General features: G+C 35.5%; 1 protein-coding gene across 3 annotated transcripts; it reads left to right on the top strand.

The window, feature by feature from the left end:
* The first annotated feature begins 1,905 nt into the window (after positions 1–1,905).
* On the top strand, positions 1,906–18,621 carry LOC6050940 (dnaJ homolog subfamily C member 5 homolog). Of its 3 annotated transcripts, XM_038262565.1 has the most exons (8): positions 1,906–2,298; positions 10,554–10,692; positions 10,751–10,903; positions 10,969–11,100; positions 15,545–15,616; positions 16,804–17,011; positions 17,247–17,300; positions 17,514–18,621. In XM_038262565.1, the coding sequence occupies exons 1-7, from the start codon at positions 2,279–2,281 to the stop codon at positions 17,252–17,254; spliced, it is 732 nt and encodes a 243-aa protein (XP_038118493.1). In that variant the 5' UTR covers positions 1,906–2,278; the 3' UTR covers positions 17,255–17,300; positions 17,514–18,621. The 3 variants fall into 3 exon arrangements, with proteins under 3 accessions (XP_038118493.1, XP_038118492.1, XP_038118494.1); XM_038262564.1 differs by lacking the exon at positions 17,247–17,300; XM_038262566.1 differs by lacking the exons at positions 15,545–15,616; positions 17,247–17,300 and having other exon boundaries at positions 1,907–2,298.
* The last annotated feature ends 1,415 nt before the right edge of the window (positions 18,622–20,036 follow it).

The following is a 20,036-nucleotide window of genomic DNA, read 5'->3' on the forward strand; positions in this document are numbered from 1 at the left end:
CAATCCAGGCTTTGCTGGACAAGATTGGGTCAGTCTTGGTCAGGGTCATTTGAGCGGCTGACTAACGAGGACATACCTTTTGCCCCACTATTAACCCGGGAGGCCTCCTCAACAGCCCTGCTGCCCTGCGCCCGATACTGCGGAGGAAGCCGGATCCTATGGTGGAGTCATCTCCTTCGGAGCAACCTGATGCTTATCCCTCGTGGACTGCTGCTCAGATTGCTGCTGGTGGTCGTCCTTTTGGCGACTTATTGCTTTTGTTGTTTGGGGCAACTTAACTGCTCCGTGGACACGTTCCCCGCAGATGTTTCAAACGCTCATCATGGGGATCAATTCTGGTAGATTTGAATTGGATTTTTCCACTACTGATGTTTTCGTGACCAGGGGTATCGAGATTTCGGTGGAGGAGGAATCTTCGACAGAACTTGGAAGCAACGGGAGGACCCACGGAGGACCAGTTTTTTAGTCTCTGTCGTTGCGGTTGTGGTGCATCGTTGCCGATGCTGCCGCATGATTTGACACATGAAGTTCTGCCATTGGAAACAGAACTAACCGTGGAACCGACCCACCGTCATCTTCGGCCATTTGTGTTGATTTTTATGTTTTTCATCGGGTACTGACTGGACGATCAGCAACAACAAAATTATTTCGATCAGCTGATTATGTTTACAATCGTTATGGCTTGATTGTCTCACGCATACATTGACATGACACATGACAGTGAAGGGTTTGTATTGGTATGTTTGGGCTGCGCTTCGGCATCAGCTCACTAGGCAGCGCTGGCGTCGCCGTGATTTGGTGGTTTGATGAAGGACGATGAATTTCAATAATAATTTGTATGGAAAGTCACGTCTGTTTGTCTGTGGCATAAGCATAGGTGCCCACCCGCAGTTGCTACACTCAACCCCCGGTGGTTGGTCACTTTTTCGTTTGACACTTTTTTAGTTTGTACCCCGTTGGTTGGTCAAAGTCAAACTAAAAAGTGACGAACTGTCACTTTTTACACGGCGCTTACGCACACTACCAAAATAAACGTTTAGTAGTGTGTGTGAACTCTGTGTAAAAGGGGTGTCAAACTAAAAAGTGACCCCGTTCGTTTGACAACAGTTGGTGTCAAACCATCGGGGTTTGAGTGTACTCCGTTATTGACCAGGACCTCCAGAAGTTACATCCACGAGCCGTGGAAGATGAGTGGGTGCTATCTTTCCTCGCTTCGCAACTTCTCAAAGTTCCCTATCATGCTGATCAATACCGGCGCCGGCCACGACCAGTGGTAGAGTCACGGGGAAGTGGATGGGAATGTTAGTCCGATACTTGAGTGATAGAGACCGCCCAATCGACTGCTTCTCCGACAAAGTATCACATGAGTTTTGAGGGGGTTAGTAGAACATGCAATTCGAAGAAGAAGATCAACAAAAACAAAACGTGCAGTATGGGATTTGACAGCGCGCATTTGCCGAAAGTGCGGCGCGTCGTTTCGAGGCTGGTATGCCGCGTGTCCTTTTCGGGAATACTGAAACAAAATAAACAAACCCCACTTTAATATTGCTTTCTGCACTGCACTGTCGATTCTCTTTGCGCGCTCTTTTCATTTCGCCAACTATTTCACGCACACATACGCACATTTATTTTTGACATTCTCTTTCATTCTACACGTTTCGGGATTCATTACGAATAATTTTTGAAAATTACGAGAGGCAAATTGATGTAATATAAATATAAGTAATATAAATTTTTCATACAAAATTTTCAATTGATGCAAAAACAAATTCATATTCTGTTTCTCAAACGGTAAAAAAAAATCAACATTCTCACATTTCGCCCATTTCAAACATTACCCACGCAGCGGACATTTTTTATCCTTCTCTCTTTTCGCTCGTGTTCCCACCCCTCGTTCGTTTGACACATCTGTCACTCGCGCCCCCAGCTGCCATTATCGCGCAGCAGAAAAGAGAAGAGGAAAATTTTCGTTCCTCGGCCCGAGAGTTTGGCGATTTTTTCAGCGTGCGCGTTCCGTTGGCAAATAGAGGCGGCCATTCCGCCGTGTGTTTGTTCCGTGTCCCGTGTCCAATACGACGACGTTCCGACGAACCATTCCCGTGTACTTTCGGCTAGTTCGCGTTGTAGCCGATTCCAGTGCAGTGCGTTGAAAGTGGAAGAGCATTTTTGGGGCTGCTTGAAAAGAAATTTCCGAGGGGGAGAAGGAAAAGAGTGATTTTGCACCTGGCTTCGGAGCAGATTCGTCAAAAGGCAGCTTCGATAGAGGAAAAGCATCGTCATGGATAAGAGAAAATTATCGTAAGTATCGGATTGCTGGCCCCTGCGGGGCCCCCGGGAAGTGCTCAATCAGGTGGTCAAGCGTTGAAGGCGCAGTCCTAAAAGTGCTGGAAGTTCCCACGAAGAGCCCTCTGGCCAGCAAACAGTGGGGTGAGGGAAAGGGAACCACGGGGACGGAGAAAAATCGATTTCCAAAGAGCGGAAAGCACGAGCCCTGTTTGCTCACGGAGGAGGAATGATTCACGCAAAGAGTTTAGAAAAATTTTAGCCACGTTTGAAGGCAAATTGTACACTTTTTTTTTATCAGCTGAACAAATTGCTGATTTTAAAAATGCAAATTAATGCAACAGCGCAGCGGGTTAATTGCTGCTGACCGTGGGGAAGGCAAGACGGAAGCGATGGAAAGATTGGACGATTCCAGATGGAACTAGACTCGGGAGTTTTTGCGTGAGAGAGGAAGAGATTTCGTCCGAGAGATGTCCTTAAAAGTACTTGGGGGGATGAGGGGAAAGTTACACACAGCAGGAGAGTGTGTCCTTTGTGGCCACTCGAGCACCAGTGTACAAGGTCCTTTGCAGGCAGCAGGGCTAATGTTTACTATCGTATCGCGGCAGGATGTTTGGTAGTAGGGTAGGATTGTTGATTTTCATTTGGTTTGGGGATTTGGATTTGGCGTGCAATTTCTAAAAATCGATTGAAATCATCATGTTTTGCCAAGTATGAAAATGGGCTGGGCATTTTTCAAGATTTACAAAGTCATGAAAAGTGTGAACTCAAATAACCATGTTTATTGACTAACCGTAAACAAACTAGTTAGAGATTGGAAATACTTAAAGCTATGTGTTCTAGATTGTGTGAATCATTGAGTTTCATTACTCATTTACTAGTAAGTAAAAGTGCCTTGGTATAGAGTTCAAATATTCAAGTAATCATTGTTCCTATTTCTTCATGTTATGTACTAACATGTACTTTGTTACAAACGTCAAACGTATAATAATTAAAATTACAAGCCAGAATTATATGGCTTGCAAATCCCATTCTTTTTTCAATTCTAGATTAAATTTTCAAAAGTTCTATCTGTATAAAAAATCCATGACTCATAGGTTTTTTTGAAAATTTACTCAGAAAAAAAATTTACTTACAAAAATAAAAAAAAATTAATAAATAAAAATAATAATAAGGCCGTTGCAAATTTTTTTTTAGTTTATGTCCCGCGACTCTGACCAAAGTCGAGGGGGGGGGGGGGTAAAAAAAAATAAAAAAAAGTATAAAAATTTAAATAACGTTCCATGGTTTCAACATTTCAATGAAAAAAGTGTTTTAAATATCTTTTTGGAATTTCGTCGTGAAACTTTCCTGTCATTCTTGAACGACGAAATAGCCTACTTTTCTGTACCAAAAATAACAGAATCGAATAGCAACACTTTTCAAAATAAATGCTGAAAAGTTCTACTTTTCAGCACCCATTTGAACTTTTCAGCACTTGTTTCAAAAAGTAACACTTTTCAACAATTTTTTTATTTAAACGATTTATTGACAAAATACATGAAAATTTGACTTAAAATTTCACTCAGTGTGTGTTTTTTGGAATTGCAAAAAAAGTTGTATGGAACTCGTTGCAAAACTTGATTTTTTTCAGCACTCTTCGTATTTATCCAACTCGGTGAACCTCGTTGGATAAATGTACGACTCGTGCTGAAAAAATCCTCTTTTTGCAACTTGTTGCATAAACCACTATTATATACCTGTCCAGTTGTTTTGCCATCATAAGTTTCCAAAATTTCTAAGTATTGAGGAAAATTTTATTTTTTGCGAAAAATAAATTTTTTGATGTGCTGTACATTGGAATAAAAAATCAAAACATTTTTAAACAAGCCCAAACGTGCTAAAAATGATTATCAATGCAGAAAAATGCATTTTAGATTGTTTTCAGTTGATTAGACTTCTATTTTCATGGAAATTTTGAAGTTTTTTGGAAATTTTTTTCGCCCCCTGATTTTTCGGACCAATTTTGACCGCCATTTCGCCATTCGTATTCTTCCCATGTGTCCCCAATTGTTCCAGTTAGTAGTTTATCACTCTTATGTATGATCCTCTTGCTATACAGTATGTAAACAAGACTTAATGCTTCGTTTAACTAGTGATTCCGTTGAAAATACTTCGTGGGACAATTATGCGAAGAAGTGTACCGATGGGAAAAACAGACTTCTTGTGGGTTTTAACAAGGGGTTTCCAGCATCAAGGATTACTGACCAGTCTAAATGGAATTACCAGGATTACTGGCAATATGTCATGAATTACTTTGATTTCCCAGAATTACTTGGGATTTCCAGAAACCACGCAGAATTGTTCAAATTTATAAAAAATAACTTGGAATTACTGCCTAGCTTCCAGCATATTGAGAAAAGTCTTTGGAATTGGATCGAATGGCAGCTGTCAAACGCACAACCCCACGTGCTTGGCAATAGTGCGTCCATTCCGGGAATTCCCGGCACAGAATTCCCGGGATTTTTATATGTTGTACGAGGAATTCCCGAAATTAAACAAAAATCTTAATTTGGCCTGGAAATAACATTAGTATTACAATTAATATGTTTAAACTTTTTTATTTTTTTTTTTTTGATTTTTGAAACCAATTTTTGAGCTGTTTTAGTCATGTCATATAGAAATAAATAAAAAATAAATATTTATAAGATACTTATTTAATTTGAATTGGAAATGTGGTGCATATAAAATTAAAAGCACAACAGAGAACAGCAAAAAATTGTTTAAGCTATCTAACAGCTGCTTTCCTTGTTTATATTGATATTAATAGCATTGAGCTAATTCTATAAATTTAAAGCTTGAAAAACATAACAAATATAAAGAAAACATAGATTTTATGACGTTTTCAAAAATTTCTCGGGAATAAATAATATATTTTTTCCGATTTCCGGGAAACACAAAACCCGGGAAAATTGGACCAACTACTTGGAAATCGTTGAATAATGGGGTAAATATCAACATCAGTTTGACAACTGATTTTGACGTTTGAGTTGTTTTTCATACGAATACATTTGAATTAGAGAACATCCAAATTTGCGGACATTCCGAATCCGCTCTGTGCTTCTTACAACCATAAAAGGCATCAAGGAAAAGCAAAATACATTCTGCCGATTTACCTTTAAAGAATTACTAGTAGTTACTTGAATTGATGGGAAATACACGAATTACTGAGTAATTATGGAATTACTCGAATTACTACGGAATTACTAGATAATTCCAGAATTACAGGCATTACTGCAAAATTGCGGAGTAATTCTGGAATTACTGAATTACTTACTCAAAATCCGAATGATCCCGTATCAGCTATAACTTTGGTTTCTTAAATGAAAATTATTAGGCAATAAATAGAATCATAAGAGGTTTATCGAAATTACCTTTTTAACAGTTATTTTTTATAATTTTATTATTTTCTGAAGTATGTTTTCACAAACAAGAATCATGGAATTACCAGGATTACTGGGATTATTAGGAATTACCAGGATTACTCTGGAATTACTCAGTAAATCCGGAATTACAGAATTACTTGCTCAAATTCCAAGTAATTCCGGATTAGTGACCAGTCTGACACGATGCTGGAAACCCCTTGGGTTTTAATTAGTTTCCAAACATAGTACTAGATTTTATGTTTTTTTTTTCGGAAACTGAATGACAAACTAAACTTTAAAATGTGTTTCGCGCGACAGTTTAGGGGTTATACTAAAGCTCAACAATCAAAAATAGTGAGCAAACATATTTTCGTGATTCGATTATCCGAAGATCGATCAACCAAAGTTAAATTTGGTCAAGGCCTTCGGATAATCGAGTCTGGACTGATAAATTAATTTCCAAATCTCGCTTACTTTTTCAAAAGGTTTTAGTACAAAAGAAGCCAATGGCGCATTTATTGTTTTGAAAAGTACTCTTGAAATCTTAAATTCTTAATATATAAATTTATTAAATTATTGAACTCGTAAATTTTTGAATTCTTCGAATCCTAAATTGTAAAATTGCTTAAAATTCTTTAATCTTAAATTCTAAAATTCCTAAAAGTGGAATTTAGATTTTTAAACTCATAAATTCTCTTAAAAATTAAGAATTCTTTTTTTTTCTAAATTTTAAAACTCAGTTTTTTTTAATTTTGAATTTTAAGTCTTGGATTTTTTTGAAATTTGAAATTAAGTAACACGCAGAAAATGCGATCAGCCTGTACGAGGTTTGATTAAACAATTTTTGTTGTTGAATATAATCAACGTCGATTTTGCGTTGGAACAAACCTTGATTTTCTCAATTCCACAAAAATCTTTTGTTGTTTTGAAAAAGTTGCTTTGACGTTCAGCATTGATTTAACAAAAATCATAATTTTCAAATCAACAAAATGTTTTTTGGTTTAAATATGCCTTATTTTTCTGCTTGAATGTATTGTGATTTTTTTTAGATTTTGAATTTTAGTATTTTTGAAGTTTTTGCCTTTCTCACCTTACTGAGGAAAGGCTATAAAATCACTCGAAAAATGAACTTTTTAATTAGACCGACCTAGACATACCGTCATTTATACAAATCGACTCAGAATCACCAGCTGAGCAAATGTCTGTGTGTTTGACTGTATGTAGACATGTGTACCAAATCAATGTCACTGGAATAACTCGTCACTGACTGAGCCGATTTTGACCGTATTGGCATCATTCGATTCGTCTTGGGGTCCCATAAGTCCCTATTGAAATTGGTATGATTTAGTAAAGCATATCAAAAGTTATCTAATCTAATCTAATCTAATCTATCTAATCTAACACAAACGCAGCCAGTCCATGAAAGCATGCTGGAAAGTCTTGTGATTAGATTACGCCACAAGCACTTTTCTTGTCATTATTAATAATTTCAGTACATCCGAGAACACCCGAAAATGTATTGCAAAAATTAAAGCGGCCAGCCCTACTACGTTGTGTTTACCGCAGAGAGGATTCTGAGAACGGATCACATTTCACAGAATCTACAGGGGAGGAAGGATGCGTGGACATACCGTACCAAACGCTCCTGTTCACAGTTTCATATGTGTTTTGTATAATGTGTAAAGTGTAAAATATAGTGTGGTTATATAATCAATTAAATATAATAATGCAATATAATGATCATTTAATAAAATCCCATCACCTATATATAATAACCACGCACCCAAGCACACAAACAGCGACACAAAAGAAAAGAAAATGAAAATGAGCATGCAAAAACAAGACAGCGCGTCCCCGTGGTCAGCGCACTAATCTTAGTAAAGCATATCATAAGTTATGCTTAAAAACCTGCTGCATATAAATTTCACAATTTGCAAAAAAGAGTGGTTTTTGCATGAAAACCTGCCATATTATATATTTTTAGAAAGGTTCTTAAATACCCTTTCTTGTGGATTTTGAATTTTCAAGATCTGACTTGCCTATCTAAAATTACAAGCAGTTTAAAAAACGGTCTGAATTTACATATCCTTAAATGGTCGGGTCTGATCGCCACGAAAAGCCGTGTAGAGGGATGCCACTTTTCTTCAAAGGCGGTGTCTGTATAATCTTGACAAAAAGTCTGTAGGTAGTATGATTATTTTGACTTATCACTTATTTTTATTAGGACCGCTCACTCTATACGTGAGAGAAAGGCACCAACCACCTAAAGGTGGATTAAGTAACGTTTTTATAGGTTAGGCTTGATTTCAAAATCATTGATAATATTTTTATTAGAAAGATTGTAATATTTCACAAAAAATCCTTTTCAACAATGCAAATCAGACCAGCTAAAATGAAGGCTGATTGGACATAATTACATAATTTTAATTTTCAAAGTTTAAAAACGGAAATTGTAGACAATTTTCTCAGTTAAGTAAACAAAATCTGTTCAGAAATTGATTTATTTTTAACCTAAAATCAACCCAATCATCAAACGGTAACATGAACACGATTGAAAAATGATTTTAGAAAAAATATTAAAAAAAAAATGCTGCTTAATCCCCCTTTAGGTGGTTGATGCCTTCATTATATTAACCCTGTACTGCTAATTTTTTTTCGAAAGTTTTTATTATTCCCGTGGTCAGGAGCAACTTTTATTCTTCGAAAAACTTTACTTCTCTTGTTTTATGTTTTTCTTGTTTCATTTTTAAGTATTTTAATTTGCATTTATCTTGTTTAGTTTATGTTTGTCTTTGGTAGTATTTGGCCTATTCTAACACCTCCTATCATTAAATTTTGCATATCTAATTTATTCATGTCATGTTTTACAGTCACTTTGTCATGTTTTTGCTTGTTTTTCATATTTTTTTTTACTCTAGAATAAAACCAGTATCATTTAAATTGTTTGAAAATGTTTAAAGGCATAGTCTGGGACACTAGAAAAATTATTGCATACTTCTTTTTACTTAAAATATAGGAAATTTTAGTAAAAAACATTGGCAAAGTCACATAAATCAAGTATAACTTTCAACCCATATGTTTTGCCTTCCTCACTGAGGTAAGGCTATAATCCTGCTCTAAAAATGAACTTTTTATTAAAAGCTCCAAGACCCACCTTCATGTATACATATCGACTCAGAATCGAAAACTGAACAAATGTCTGTGTGTGTGTATGTGTGTGTGTATGTATGTATGAGACCAAAATTCTCACTGAGTTTTCTCAGCACTGGCTGAACCGATTTTGACCAAACCAGTTGCAATTGACTTGGTATAAGGTCCCATACATCGCTATTGAATTGTTTGAAGTTTTGATAACTAGTTCAAAAGTTATGTATAAAAATGTGTTTTCACATATATCCGGATCTCATTTATATGCATGTAAACGATGTCCGGATCCATCATCCGACCCATCGTTGGTTAGGTAATCGAAAGACCTTTCCAAAGAGTCCACTATATTGAAGATCTGGCAACCCTGTCTCGAGTTATGACCACTTAAGTAACATTTATGTACTTATTTTAAGCCGGATCTCAATTAATTGTATGCAAACGATGTCCGGACCCATCACCCGACTCACCGTTGGTTAGGTAATTGAGAGACCTTTCCAACGAGTCCACAACATTGATAATCTGGCAACCCTGTCTCGAGTTATGACCACTTGAGTAATATCTGTGTACTTATTTTTCTGGATCTCAAAAAATAGCTGAAATATGTGTCCAAACCACTCATATTACCCATTGTTGGTAAAAAGTGAGGAAGGCATCAACCACAAAGGTGGATTAAGTGAGTTTTTTTTTTATTTTAAGAGTTCCTCTTTCCAATGCCTTTTCAAGATCAAAAATTGGTTGAAAAATAGATTTTTGGCGATTTTTTCAATCGAAGCCCGTCTAAAGGCGCGTTTGGGTGGTAGAGGGTTAACTTTTCTTATAGAAAGTTTTTTGTTTGAAATAATTCTTCAGATAAGAAGTGTATATTATTTGAGCTTTATGCAAAAGTCGGGATTTGATTGGTCACCCTGACATGACCAGTTCTTAAAAAATAGTTTTTCTCCTTAAACAAATTGTTAGCTTTTGCACTCTCTCAAACACGAGCATTTTTTTTAAGTCTAACATAAAAAATAATTTGGTGAGTTTTCCCATTTTTTTAATTCTTGGTTATGGTTATATTTTTAATGCGAATTTTTTTTTTAATTTGTGCAGTTCTTTTCATAAAAAATTGAATTTTAAAAAACGAATTTCAAACCAAAGAAGACAGACTCTAGGATCCTTCTGGTGCTTGTTTAGGCGGGGCCAGACATTGACCTCGGCATTCGGCCGCCAGATTCTCTGTCATTCTGAAATTGGTCGTTGGAAGCAACGAATTGAGAATTGTCCTGCCCACTTTCCCGTAGGTACTTGTCAGCGCCGGCACAAGGTTAATCCTTTTCTGCTAATCCTCTGCCATTGCTGCTGCTGCTGCGGTATTTACGTAGATGTACAGCATTTTCAAATGACCTACATTGTGTCGTGCAGGGAATTCTTTCTCGTTTTCGTTTTCCGAGCTTTCCTCGGTTGAAAAGCTATCCACTTTTGACTGTGAAGTAAGTGCGCCACGCCAGAATGCTAATTGGCAAGTTGACAGTTCCTGCTGAATCTGAATCTGGGTTTATTGATTTCCAGCAAATTTAGTAAGAAGCGCTGATAAGACAAGCACTGGAACGAAGAGGTTACAACATTCTCCTTATCTCGAAAAATAAAGTCGCTTACGTTTTATGACATCACCGCGGATTAGGTCAGGGCCCCCTTTTAACTGTATGATTTTTTGACGATTTCTCTTCTTCCGCACTCCAGCACATCCGGCGATACGCTGTACGAGACGCTCGGTCTGCCCAAGACGGCCACGGCCGACGACATCAAGAAGACATACCGGAAGCTGGCCCTCAAATACCACCCAGACAAGAACCCGAACAACCCAGAGGCCTCCGATAAGGTAACTTCTTCGTAGGTTAGAGATCTTCTTCAGGACTAATTCATTTCTCTCTTCCCAGTTCAAAGAAGTGAACCGCGCCCACTCGATACTCAGTGACCTGACCAAGCGGAACATCTACGACAACTACGGCTCGCTGGGGCTCTACATCGCGGAACAGTTTGGCGAGGAGAATGTCAACGCGTACTTTATGGTCACGTCGCCAACGTGCAAGGTAAGAAGAGCTCGAAGAATCTCCCCTCCTAGAACGCAGTCAAACCCCGTTGATTCTTCCAACAGGCAATCTTCCTCGTGTGCGGCATCGTGACCGGCTGCTATTGCTGTTGCTGCTGCTGCTGCTGTTGCAACTTCTGCTGCGGCAAGTACCGGCCCCCGACGGCGGAACACAGCGGCGACTACCATCACTTGAACGTGAGTAACGCGGCATTTTGGGGCGCCAACACGGTTTATAAAAGTTGTTGGCTAGACGCGGCGAGTGACCGAGTTGATGTCCTCCTGTGCTATCAATCGCGGAGCTTAGATGGGCTTTGCTGATACGAAAGCTGATTTGAGTGTGTTGTTGCTGTTTGTTTTTTTTTTCTTTTCTTTTGGTGCTCTTTCCTCTGCCCACAACACACTCTGTCCTCGTTTTAGGTCGCTTGAGTTTGGATTGCTAATCTACGCGGTTTTCATTTCCATCTGGGTCCTTTTTTTTTTTCTTACACAAATTTGGTACAACTTACAGGGAAGGTAGCGTTAGTCAAAATTTGCGATATGAGTAGATGGCAGGATTATTTCCTAGGGACAAATGGACAAGTTGGACGGATCAATGTATAAAAGTTTTCTGTTTGTTTGGCTTTTAATTTTTATTGAAAAGCGTGATCTTTTGCAGTGAAAATGAAAAAATAGTTGTAGCTGATTGTGTGAACTGGGCATTTTTTGGATTCTCCCTGCAAAGGTCAAACAATACAAAATTGCTGCCGGATCTTCTCCGGAAAATAAAAGATAAGTTAAAGCGGTTTTTTGAGCTGTCAAAAAGTGGTTCGTACGAAACTCGTTTTTTAAATTTTCTTTGAGATTTTCAAAAAAGGACAAAGTTGACCATTTTCCGGGCAAATATCACCGGATTTTTTTCAGTGGGTTGTTTAACATGTAAAACTGAATCGATTTTTCGTAAAATATTTTGTGTAAATGTTATTATTTTACAAAAAATACTAAGAGCTAAAATTATTTATGCTTTTTACATACAAAATTATGCTTTATTTTGATACCCATTTTGCTAATTACGAAATTTTGAGTTTTTTTTGTAAAAAAAAACAGTAATTTGTGTTTTTTTGTATTTAAAAAACTCTTTTAATGAGAAAACTGCCGTTCTACGCATAATTGTCCCATGTTCAAAAAAGTGCAACTGAGAAAAACGCGATTGAAATTTTTCGACCGATTTTTGTGTTTCTACGCATAATTGTCCCGTGGGTTCCTATTCGCCCTATGTGTCCCTAATCGCCCCTGTTAGCAGTTTATCACCCTTATTTGTGATTATCTTGCTATACAACAGATAAACAAGACATAATGCTTAGTAAAACTAATGATTCCGTGTAAGAAAATACTTGGTGGGACAATTATGCGTAGAAGTTTAACGATGGGACAAACAGACTTGGTGTTGTTTTTAATGAGTTTCCGAACAAAGTACCAGATTTTATGTGTTTTTCTTTCAGTACACATCAGACTAAACTTAAAAATGTCATAAAGTCAAAAGCGTCCAAAATTGACATGGGACAATTATGCGTAGAACGGCAGAAAAGGCAAATCAAATTTCGCTTCGTTTGATATCCATATTGAATATTTAAAAAAAAAATAGTATTTTCAAAAAATACGGTAATTTGTTTTTACAAAAAAGTATTTGAAAAAAAAAACAAAGTAGAAATAGCATACAAAATTTCGCTTCGGTTGGTACCCATATTGCTTTTTTTTTAAATTTTGAGTATGTTCGAAAAAATACGATAATCTGTGAAAAATTGAGTTTTTAACGCAAAAAATTCGAAAAAGTAAAAAAGCGTACAAAATTTTGCTTCGTTTGATACCCATATTGCAAATTATGAAATTGTTAATAGTTTCGAAAAAATACGGTATTTTGTTAACAATTTGAGGTACATATTTTACTTAAGACTTACCAGATTTTTAAAACATATCTGGAGTTTTTTTGTTTTTTTTAAAGGTCCAATAAACCAAATTTCCAGTTTTTGCTTTTTTGGTGTTTTCGAAACCGCCTTGAGTCAGAGGTATTCAAAAACACCCAAAAAGCAAAAACTAAAAATTTGGTTTATTGGACCTTTTTAAAAAAAAAACTTCAGATATATTCTAAGTGAAAGCATTGAAAATTACACATGATACACTCAACCCCCGGTGGTTTTCGTTTGCCACTTTTTTTTAGTTTGTACCCCACTGGTTGGTCAAAGTCAAACTAAAAAGTGACGAACCATCACTTTTACACGGCGCCCATGCACACTATCAAAACAAACGTTTGGTAGTTTGTGTGAACTCCGTGTAAAAGGAGTGTCAAACTAAAATATGACCCCGTTCGTTTGACAACAGTCGGTGTCAAACCATCGGGGTTTGAGTGTAAAAAATAAAAATAAATTAAAATCAACAACAACATCATGGTTGAATTCATCGATTTTAGAAAGATTTTAAAAATTAGTTATCGTCCATTATCGGCGATAAGATTATCGCCGATAGAATTATCGATAAAACGATCGATAAAGAAAACGATATCTGGAGTTTTTTTGGAATGGTCCAATTAACCAAATTATCATTTTTTGCTTTTTGGATGTTTTTTAATACCCCTGTTTCAAGGCGGTTCCAAAAACACCCAAAAAGCAATAACTGGAAATTTGGTTTATTGGACCCTTTCAAAATAAAAACTCCAGATATATCGTTTTCGTTATAAAGCCTCGATAATTTTATCGTTAACAACCTTGTTGTTTACATACAAAGTTAATACGAAATAGAGTAATCCACGTGCGTATGTATTAGCTTTTACGTCGACTCAATTTAGAGGTTAGAAAGGAGTGCACTGTTTACATGGACTTAACACTTCTGGAGTTTTTTTTTTTTGAAAGGTCCAATAAACCAAATTTTCTTCGATGCGGTTTGTTCAGGGAAATTCGTCGACGATCGACGCAATCGACAAAGACCATGTAAAAAGTGCACACGACCTGTCAAATGACGTCACGGTGTAAAACCTAGTTGCATGCACGTACACGAAAATAAAGTGAGGTTAAATTTTGTCAGCCAGCAAATCAAATGGTGCACTAGTGTGTGTACGCGAAACGACGTAAAGCTCTATTGTCCAATAGAGTTATCTACGTGCGCATGTATTGCGTGTACGTACACGAAAAAGATTGAGGTTAAATTTTGTACCCGCCAGCAAAACAAATGGGGTGCTAGTGTGCGTGAGCTCGGGCTTAGATAACTCTATGCAACAAGTGATTTGTTGACATTTTTCGACATCCTCCGCAAACGTCAAACCATACAAATTTGTATTGTTCGGAAAAGATCCGGCAGCAACTTTGTACTGGTTTGACATTTGCGGAGGGCGCCGAAAAATTTGGTTATGTTACTGCTTGCAAAAAAACAATGACAGTCGAGGCTTCGACACTGGCCGAGTTCGAGTCCAGCGGCGTACGGACGGTGGGGAACCATTATATGTTTATTTCTATTTTTTTTAAGGTCTAACTAAACCAAATTTTTAGTTTTCGCTTTTTGGGTGATTTTTAATACCCCTGACTCAAGGCGGTTTCAAAAACACCCAAAAGGCAAAAACTAGAAATTTGGTTTATTGGACCTTTAAAAAAAAAAAAACTCCAGATTTTAGCATGAATGCATTATAGGGGCAGGGGGAGCAGAATGGTCCGCCTAAGTAAAACGTACCGAAAACCATAGAAAAACACACAAATTTATGAATCCAGTGTAATAGGCTTATGCTTTGGAATGTTTCCATCAATGTTGTATACTTGGTTGATGAAAATTTTTAGCCTCAAACTAATTTTGATGCAATTTTAAAAAAAGTACTTTTGAGGGGCATTTGGATTTTTTTTTCTATTATCTGAAGAAATTTTTGTCCTAGGCCTTCGGATAATCGATGCTGGACTGTATAAACTAAAGCAAGGGTCCTGATTGGTCCCGCGCTCCAGTCGTTAAAGAGTCGTTCGGTGATGAATGCGTGATTTATGATCATTAATCTGAAAACCCTTAAACTAAAGGGATAAACTAAAACAAAGACCGGTGGTTCAGTAATTTTTCAGAGGGGTTTCTTATCATTTTTTAAGAAATACAAGCAATCTTTATATAAAAAATATGTCGTCCTTAAAAAAAACAAATTGAATTCTATGAAATATTCCATAGTTTTCTCTCGAAAAAATACATATTAAACTGAATGAGTGTACACAATACTTTCCGCACGATGTGATATATCATAATCATGAAAATCACTGCAAAAGAACACGTTTTTACCAGCTGTCACTTCATCGCTCATCCTCTTATGTTTCAAGTGATTCGTCCAGTGCTCTATGTTTAACACTCTAAAAGCAACAATAACCCAAAAGGGTGAGTGTTCTGCGCGTCCTCACCACCACATGTTTTCCTCTGTTTTCCCCTCTCACCCTCCCACAAATCCTCTGCGCCTCTCACAGCACCACCACCACCAAACCGCCATTGTTCTCTCCTCGCCCCCCCTCAGCTCACTATTGTTTTTCTGTCACGTGTTATTTTTTTCTGCGTTTTTTTTTCTTCTTTTCTCTTACATATACGTATCAAAAAACACAAACACCAATCTCTCTGCTCCCCACCACCACCAACCACCACCACCAATATTCAGAGAGAGGGCGGTGGCGCCAGTAGTAGCAATGCCGGGGAAGGACCAGCGATTACGTCACAGCCCACGCGAAGTGTATGTATTGGTTTTTGATTTTATTTCCGTTCCCCCCCCCCTCTTTTCCCTTCTACCTCCCTGGGTTGTGGTCGCGCCAAGAGTTTTGGCGTGCGAGGCCACGCCCCCACCCGCGTCCGAAACGCCTGCTGCGATGGTCTTGGAAGCCACGCCCATCGTTTCTTTCTTTCTTCATTATTCATTCATACTGCATCATCACTGCATCCATATCGATCGTTAGAAACAATTATTTGAATGAGTTTTTACTTTATGAACGTCGTAATTCAGTGAATGTTTTCAGGTTTTTTTTCTTCAAATAATTTGTTTCCACAAGTCATGCATCCCATTATTTCCCCCTTTCTCTCATTAGTTCCTTTCTTTTAACCGATTAACATTTTACCGCATACTTACATTGTTTTCTTCTTTATTTCTTATTTCCTTTAGTCCGAAACGGTTTGAATGCGTTACTTTTGACCAAAAACAGAAAAAAGCAAACCTTGAACAATGTACTTAATTAAACAAAACCGATTGGAAACGAAGCCAAAAGTAGACGAAAATAGTGTTAGTGAGAAAAGGGGCAGTGCATGTGATAGTAACTCACACTAACACTCACACACAGAAAGGCAGAGAAATAAAACCAAAATTAAAATTGTTGCTGTTATCACTTACACAATTACACTCACACACACACACTTGTTGAAATTTTACTGTAGCAATATTCCGTTATATTTACCAAAGATGGATTTGGAAGCCTCGAAACTTTTTTGACAGATTAATAAAGTTGTTATTGGGAGTAGCAATTAAAAGTAGTTTTTTTATTGTTTCAAAAAATTAATTTAAAAAAAAGTGCAACATCAATGTGTGCTTCTGCAAGCTCTTAAGGAAGGTATTTTTTTGATTTTTTCAAACTTTAGTTGGCTAGATGATTTGTGTTTTTTGTTTGTGAGGATCGCTTTTAACGAATTATGGACCGATACGTGCTTCGTACCCTAGACTTATGTGTGTGTTTGTTTGTGGTAAAATAGGCTTTCTAATAAAGAAAACTAAAACAATGGGTTTCAGTAGGGTGACGGAAAGCTTGTAAAGAGTTATAGAACTCGCTATTTAGGAGTAACATAAATGTAGTAGCTAGTTAAATAAACGTTGTATACCAATTACTAATCAAATCTTTATGTTTCTTTAAATATTTTGCAACTTTCCACCTGCAGGAGGATCTGGCCGACCTGGAGGATCACAGCGGTGCTGCGGGAACCGCCCCGGTGACGTCACAGCCCGTCGCCGGCCAGGCCCAGGGCGCTGGAATGCCGGTGTTTGCGATGCCACCGCCGGCGGCGAATCCGACCAATCCGTTCACGGGAGCCGCGGCGACGGAGAGCACGGGCCTGAACTCGGGCGGCCAGCCCGTTTACACGCCAGGTAGTTAAAGTATTTGACTAGTCTATTTGTCTGTGGAAACTGAACAGGGTGGCAACTTGGTCATATTTTGGAAGTTTTTTTTAACAATTCATTGAAAATCTGAAAACTCAACATTTAAGTCAACACCCTGTTTTGTTCCGTAATAAATTGATGTATTACGCTTAAGAATAACCCGATTCCAATTTCCCAACAAATAAAAAAAAACAAAAAAAAAAATCGACGCGCAAATTTATAGGTCGCTAAATTCAACCCGGATAATATCAGCTTCAGATGCGAAACAAAAATGATGGTAAATTCTCATGCTTTTTCCGCACTCTGGTTCATAACAATACTTTTGTTGTTTCGTTTTGATTTAATTTGATTTTGAGTGAGCCAATTTCATGTGTTTCTTTTCGCCATTTGAGAGCTTTTTCCTAATTTTTTCGTCGTTCTTCACCTTCATCGCAAATCAACTTCCAGTTTCTCAAAACATGCCTTCTTCCTCCTTTTGCTCTACTTGCAGGTATGATGTAAATGTAAACGCCATTGAAAAAAGTATATCTTAAAAAAATACAAAAATTGAAAACAACAAAAACTACCACAACCAAGCTACACTGGAGTTTGTGCGTGAGACCGACGACAGCGACACAATAAAGCAAAGCATAACGTTTTAAGCTGGTTTAGTACTTTTATCAACCGATTTGAACAGAGACAAAACACACAAAAAAACATGAAAACAATAGAGAGCAAATACCAACTGAACGCGAATCAGTGAGAAACGAAGACAGTAATCAAAAAGAAAGCATAAGAGAAACTGTGTTTAAATTAGTTACACTAAAGATTTAGGTAAATAATATGTGGTGAGCAGACTCCGCCTAGGGAGACAGATTAAGTATATAACAAAAAATCGAAATCCAATCCAATAGTTATAACTAATCCATTATCACCAAACACAACACACAAACAACACAGTATAAGGTTCTCTCTCATTCAAAGGTACACACCAAAATTACACACACTTACACACTATATCTCGTACACGTCGAATCAAAAAAGAGGAACTATTCCAGAGAAAAAAAAATCACGTTGAAAAGCCAGAAGTTTGTGCATAATAGAGGAAGTAAAGTTCCCCCCTCATTATATATATAAATTATATATACTACGTGTTACTATTTCGATTTGCAAAACAAAAAAAATATTTAAATTTCAACACAAAACGGAGATAAATCTGTTATTTTTTGTGTAGTATTTTCTCCTCATTGTGTAAAGAAGAAGAAAACAAAAAAACAATTATCACTATGAGCAACGCAAGAAACTCTTCTAAATAGCCAGAAATAAATGAAAACCTCTATTTAACGCAAAAAAAAAAAAAATAAAACAAATGTGTGGAATTAAAAAACAAGCCGAAATCGACACACAACAAAAGAAGAGAATCTATAAATAACAAACTACAACAAAAACAAACAAACAAAAAAACTCCATAGTACAGAGAAGCTACATTATTCAATTGTAATCATATTCGACACTAAGACATAACAATTGAAAACAACAAAAACGCGATTGCAGAAGGAGAGAAAAATAACTACGATAATAAACTTTTTCATTGCGCCAGTTATACTCAAGCCAGAGAATCCAGCCCGTGGATGTGTTGTCGTTTATGCTCGTGCGGTATCCGAAAGTTCCCTTAACACCGGCGTTTTATTTCCAAATTTTTAATTAACTCACTTTTTTTTTAAATTAAAGAGGATGAGAAATTTTGATTTTTTTAAATCATTTTTTTCAGTTTTATTAATTTTAAGAGTTTTAAGAACCTTTAAACTTTTGAATTATTTTTTTTAGTTTTAAATTTTATTTTTTTGAGAATTTGAAGAGTTTTTTTTTCTAATTCTAATATGAATTTAAAAAAATAAAAAAAATAAAAATTTTAAGAACTAAGAATTTTAAGAATTTTAAGAATTTTAAGAATTTTAAGAATTTTAAGAATTTTAAAAATTTTAAGAATTTTAAGAATTTTAAGAATTTTAAGAATTTTAAGAATTTTAAGAATTTTAAGAATTTTAAGAATTTTAAGAATTTTAAGAATTTTAAGAACTTTAAGAATTTTAAGAATCTTAAGAATTTTAAGAATTTCAAAAATTTTAAGAATTTTAAGAATTTAAAAAATTAAGAATTTTTAAGAATTTATTTTTTTTAAGCATTTTAAGAATTTTTAGAGTTTTTAGAATTTGTAGAATTTTTAGAATTTTTATTATTTTTAGAATTTTTAGAATTTTTAGAATTTTAAGAATTTAAAAAATTGAAAGAATTTAATGTATTAAAATAATTTAAAGAATGAAATAAATTAAAGAATTAAAAGAATTTAAAAAATTTAAAGAATTTAAAGAATTTAAAGAATTTAAAGAACTTAAAGAATTTAAAGAATTCAAAGAATTTAAAGAATTTAAAGAATTTAAAGAATTTAAAGAATTTAAAGAATTTAAAGAATTTAAAGAATTTAAAGAATTTAATTTTTTTTAAGAATTTTAAGAATTTTAAGAATTTAAAGAATTTAAAGAATTTAAAGAATTTAAAGGATTTGAGAATTTAAAGAATTGAAAGAATTTTAAAAAATTAACGAATTTTAAGAATATTAAGAATTTAAAGAATTTAAAGAATTTAAAGAATTTTAAGAATTTAAAGAATTAAAAAAATTTTAAGAATGTTAAGAATTTTAGGAATTTTAAAAAACTCTAAAGAATAAAAAAAAATTTTTTTTTAAGAATTTGAAGAATTTTTACGAATTTTAAAAAAATTTAAGAATCTTATAAATCATGCATTTCATAAATTTTAAGATTTTGAAAAAAGATTTTTTTCAGCAATTTTAAGAACTTCAAGAACTTTTAGAATATTTAGATTTTTAAGAGTGTTGAAACCTTTTTAATTTGTTTTAAGAATTTCAAGAATTTTAAAAATGTATGTAAATTAAAAAAAGTAGGTAAAATAAAAAAAAAACAGGCATTTTGAGAATTTTAGTAGTTATAAGAATTTTATGACTTAAAATTAAATA

The sequence above is a fragment of the Culex quinquefasciatus genome, chromosome 3 (genome assembly GCF_015732765.1).
Source record: "Culex quinquefasciatus strain JHB chromosome 3, VPISU_Cqui_1.0_pri_paternal, whole genome shotgun sequence".
Lineage (NCBI taxonomy): Eukaryota > Metazoa > Arthropoda > Insecta > Diptera > Culicidae > Culex > Culex quinquefasciatus.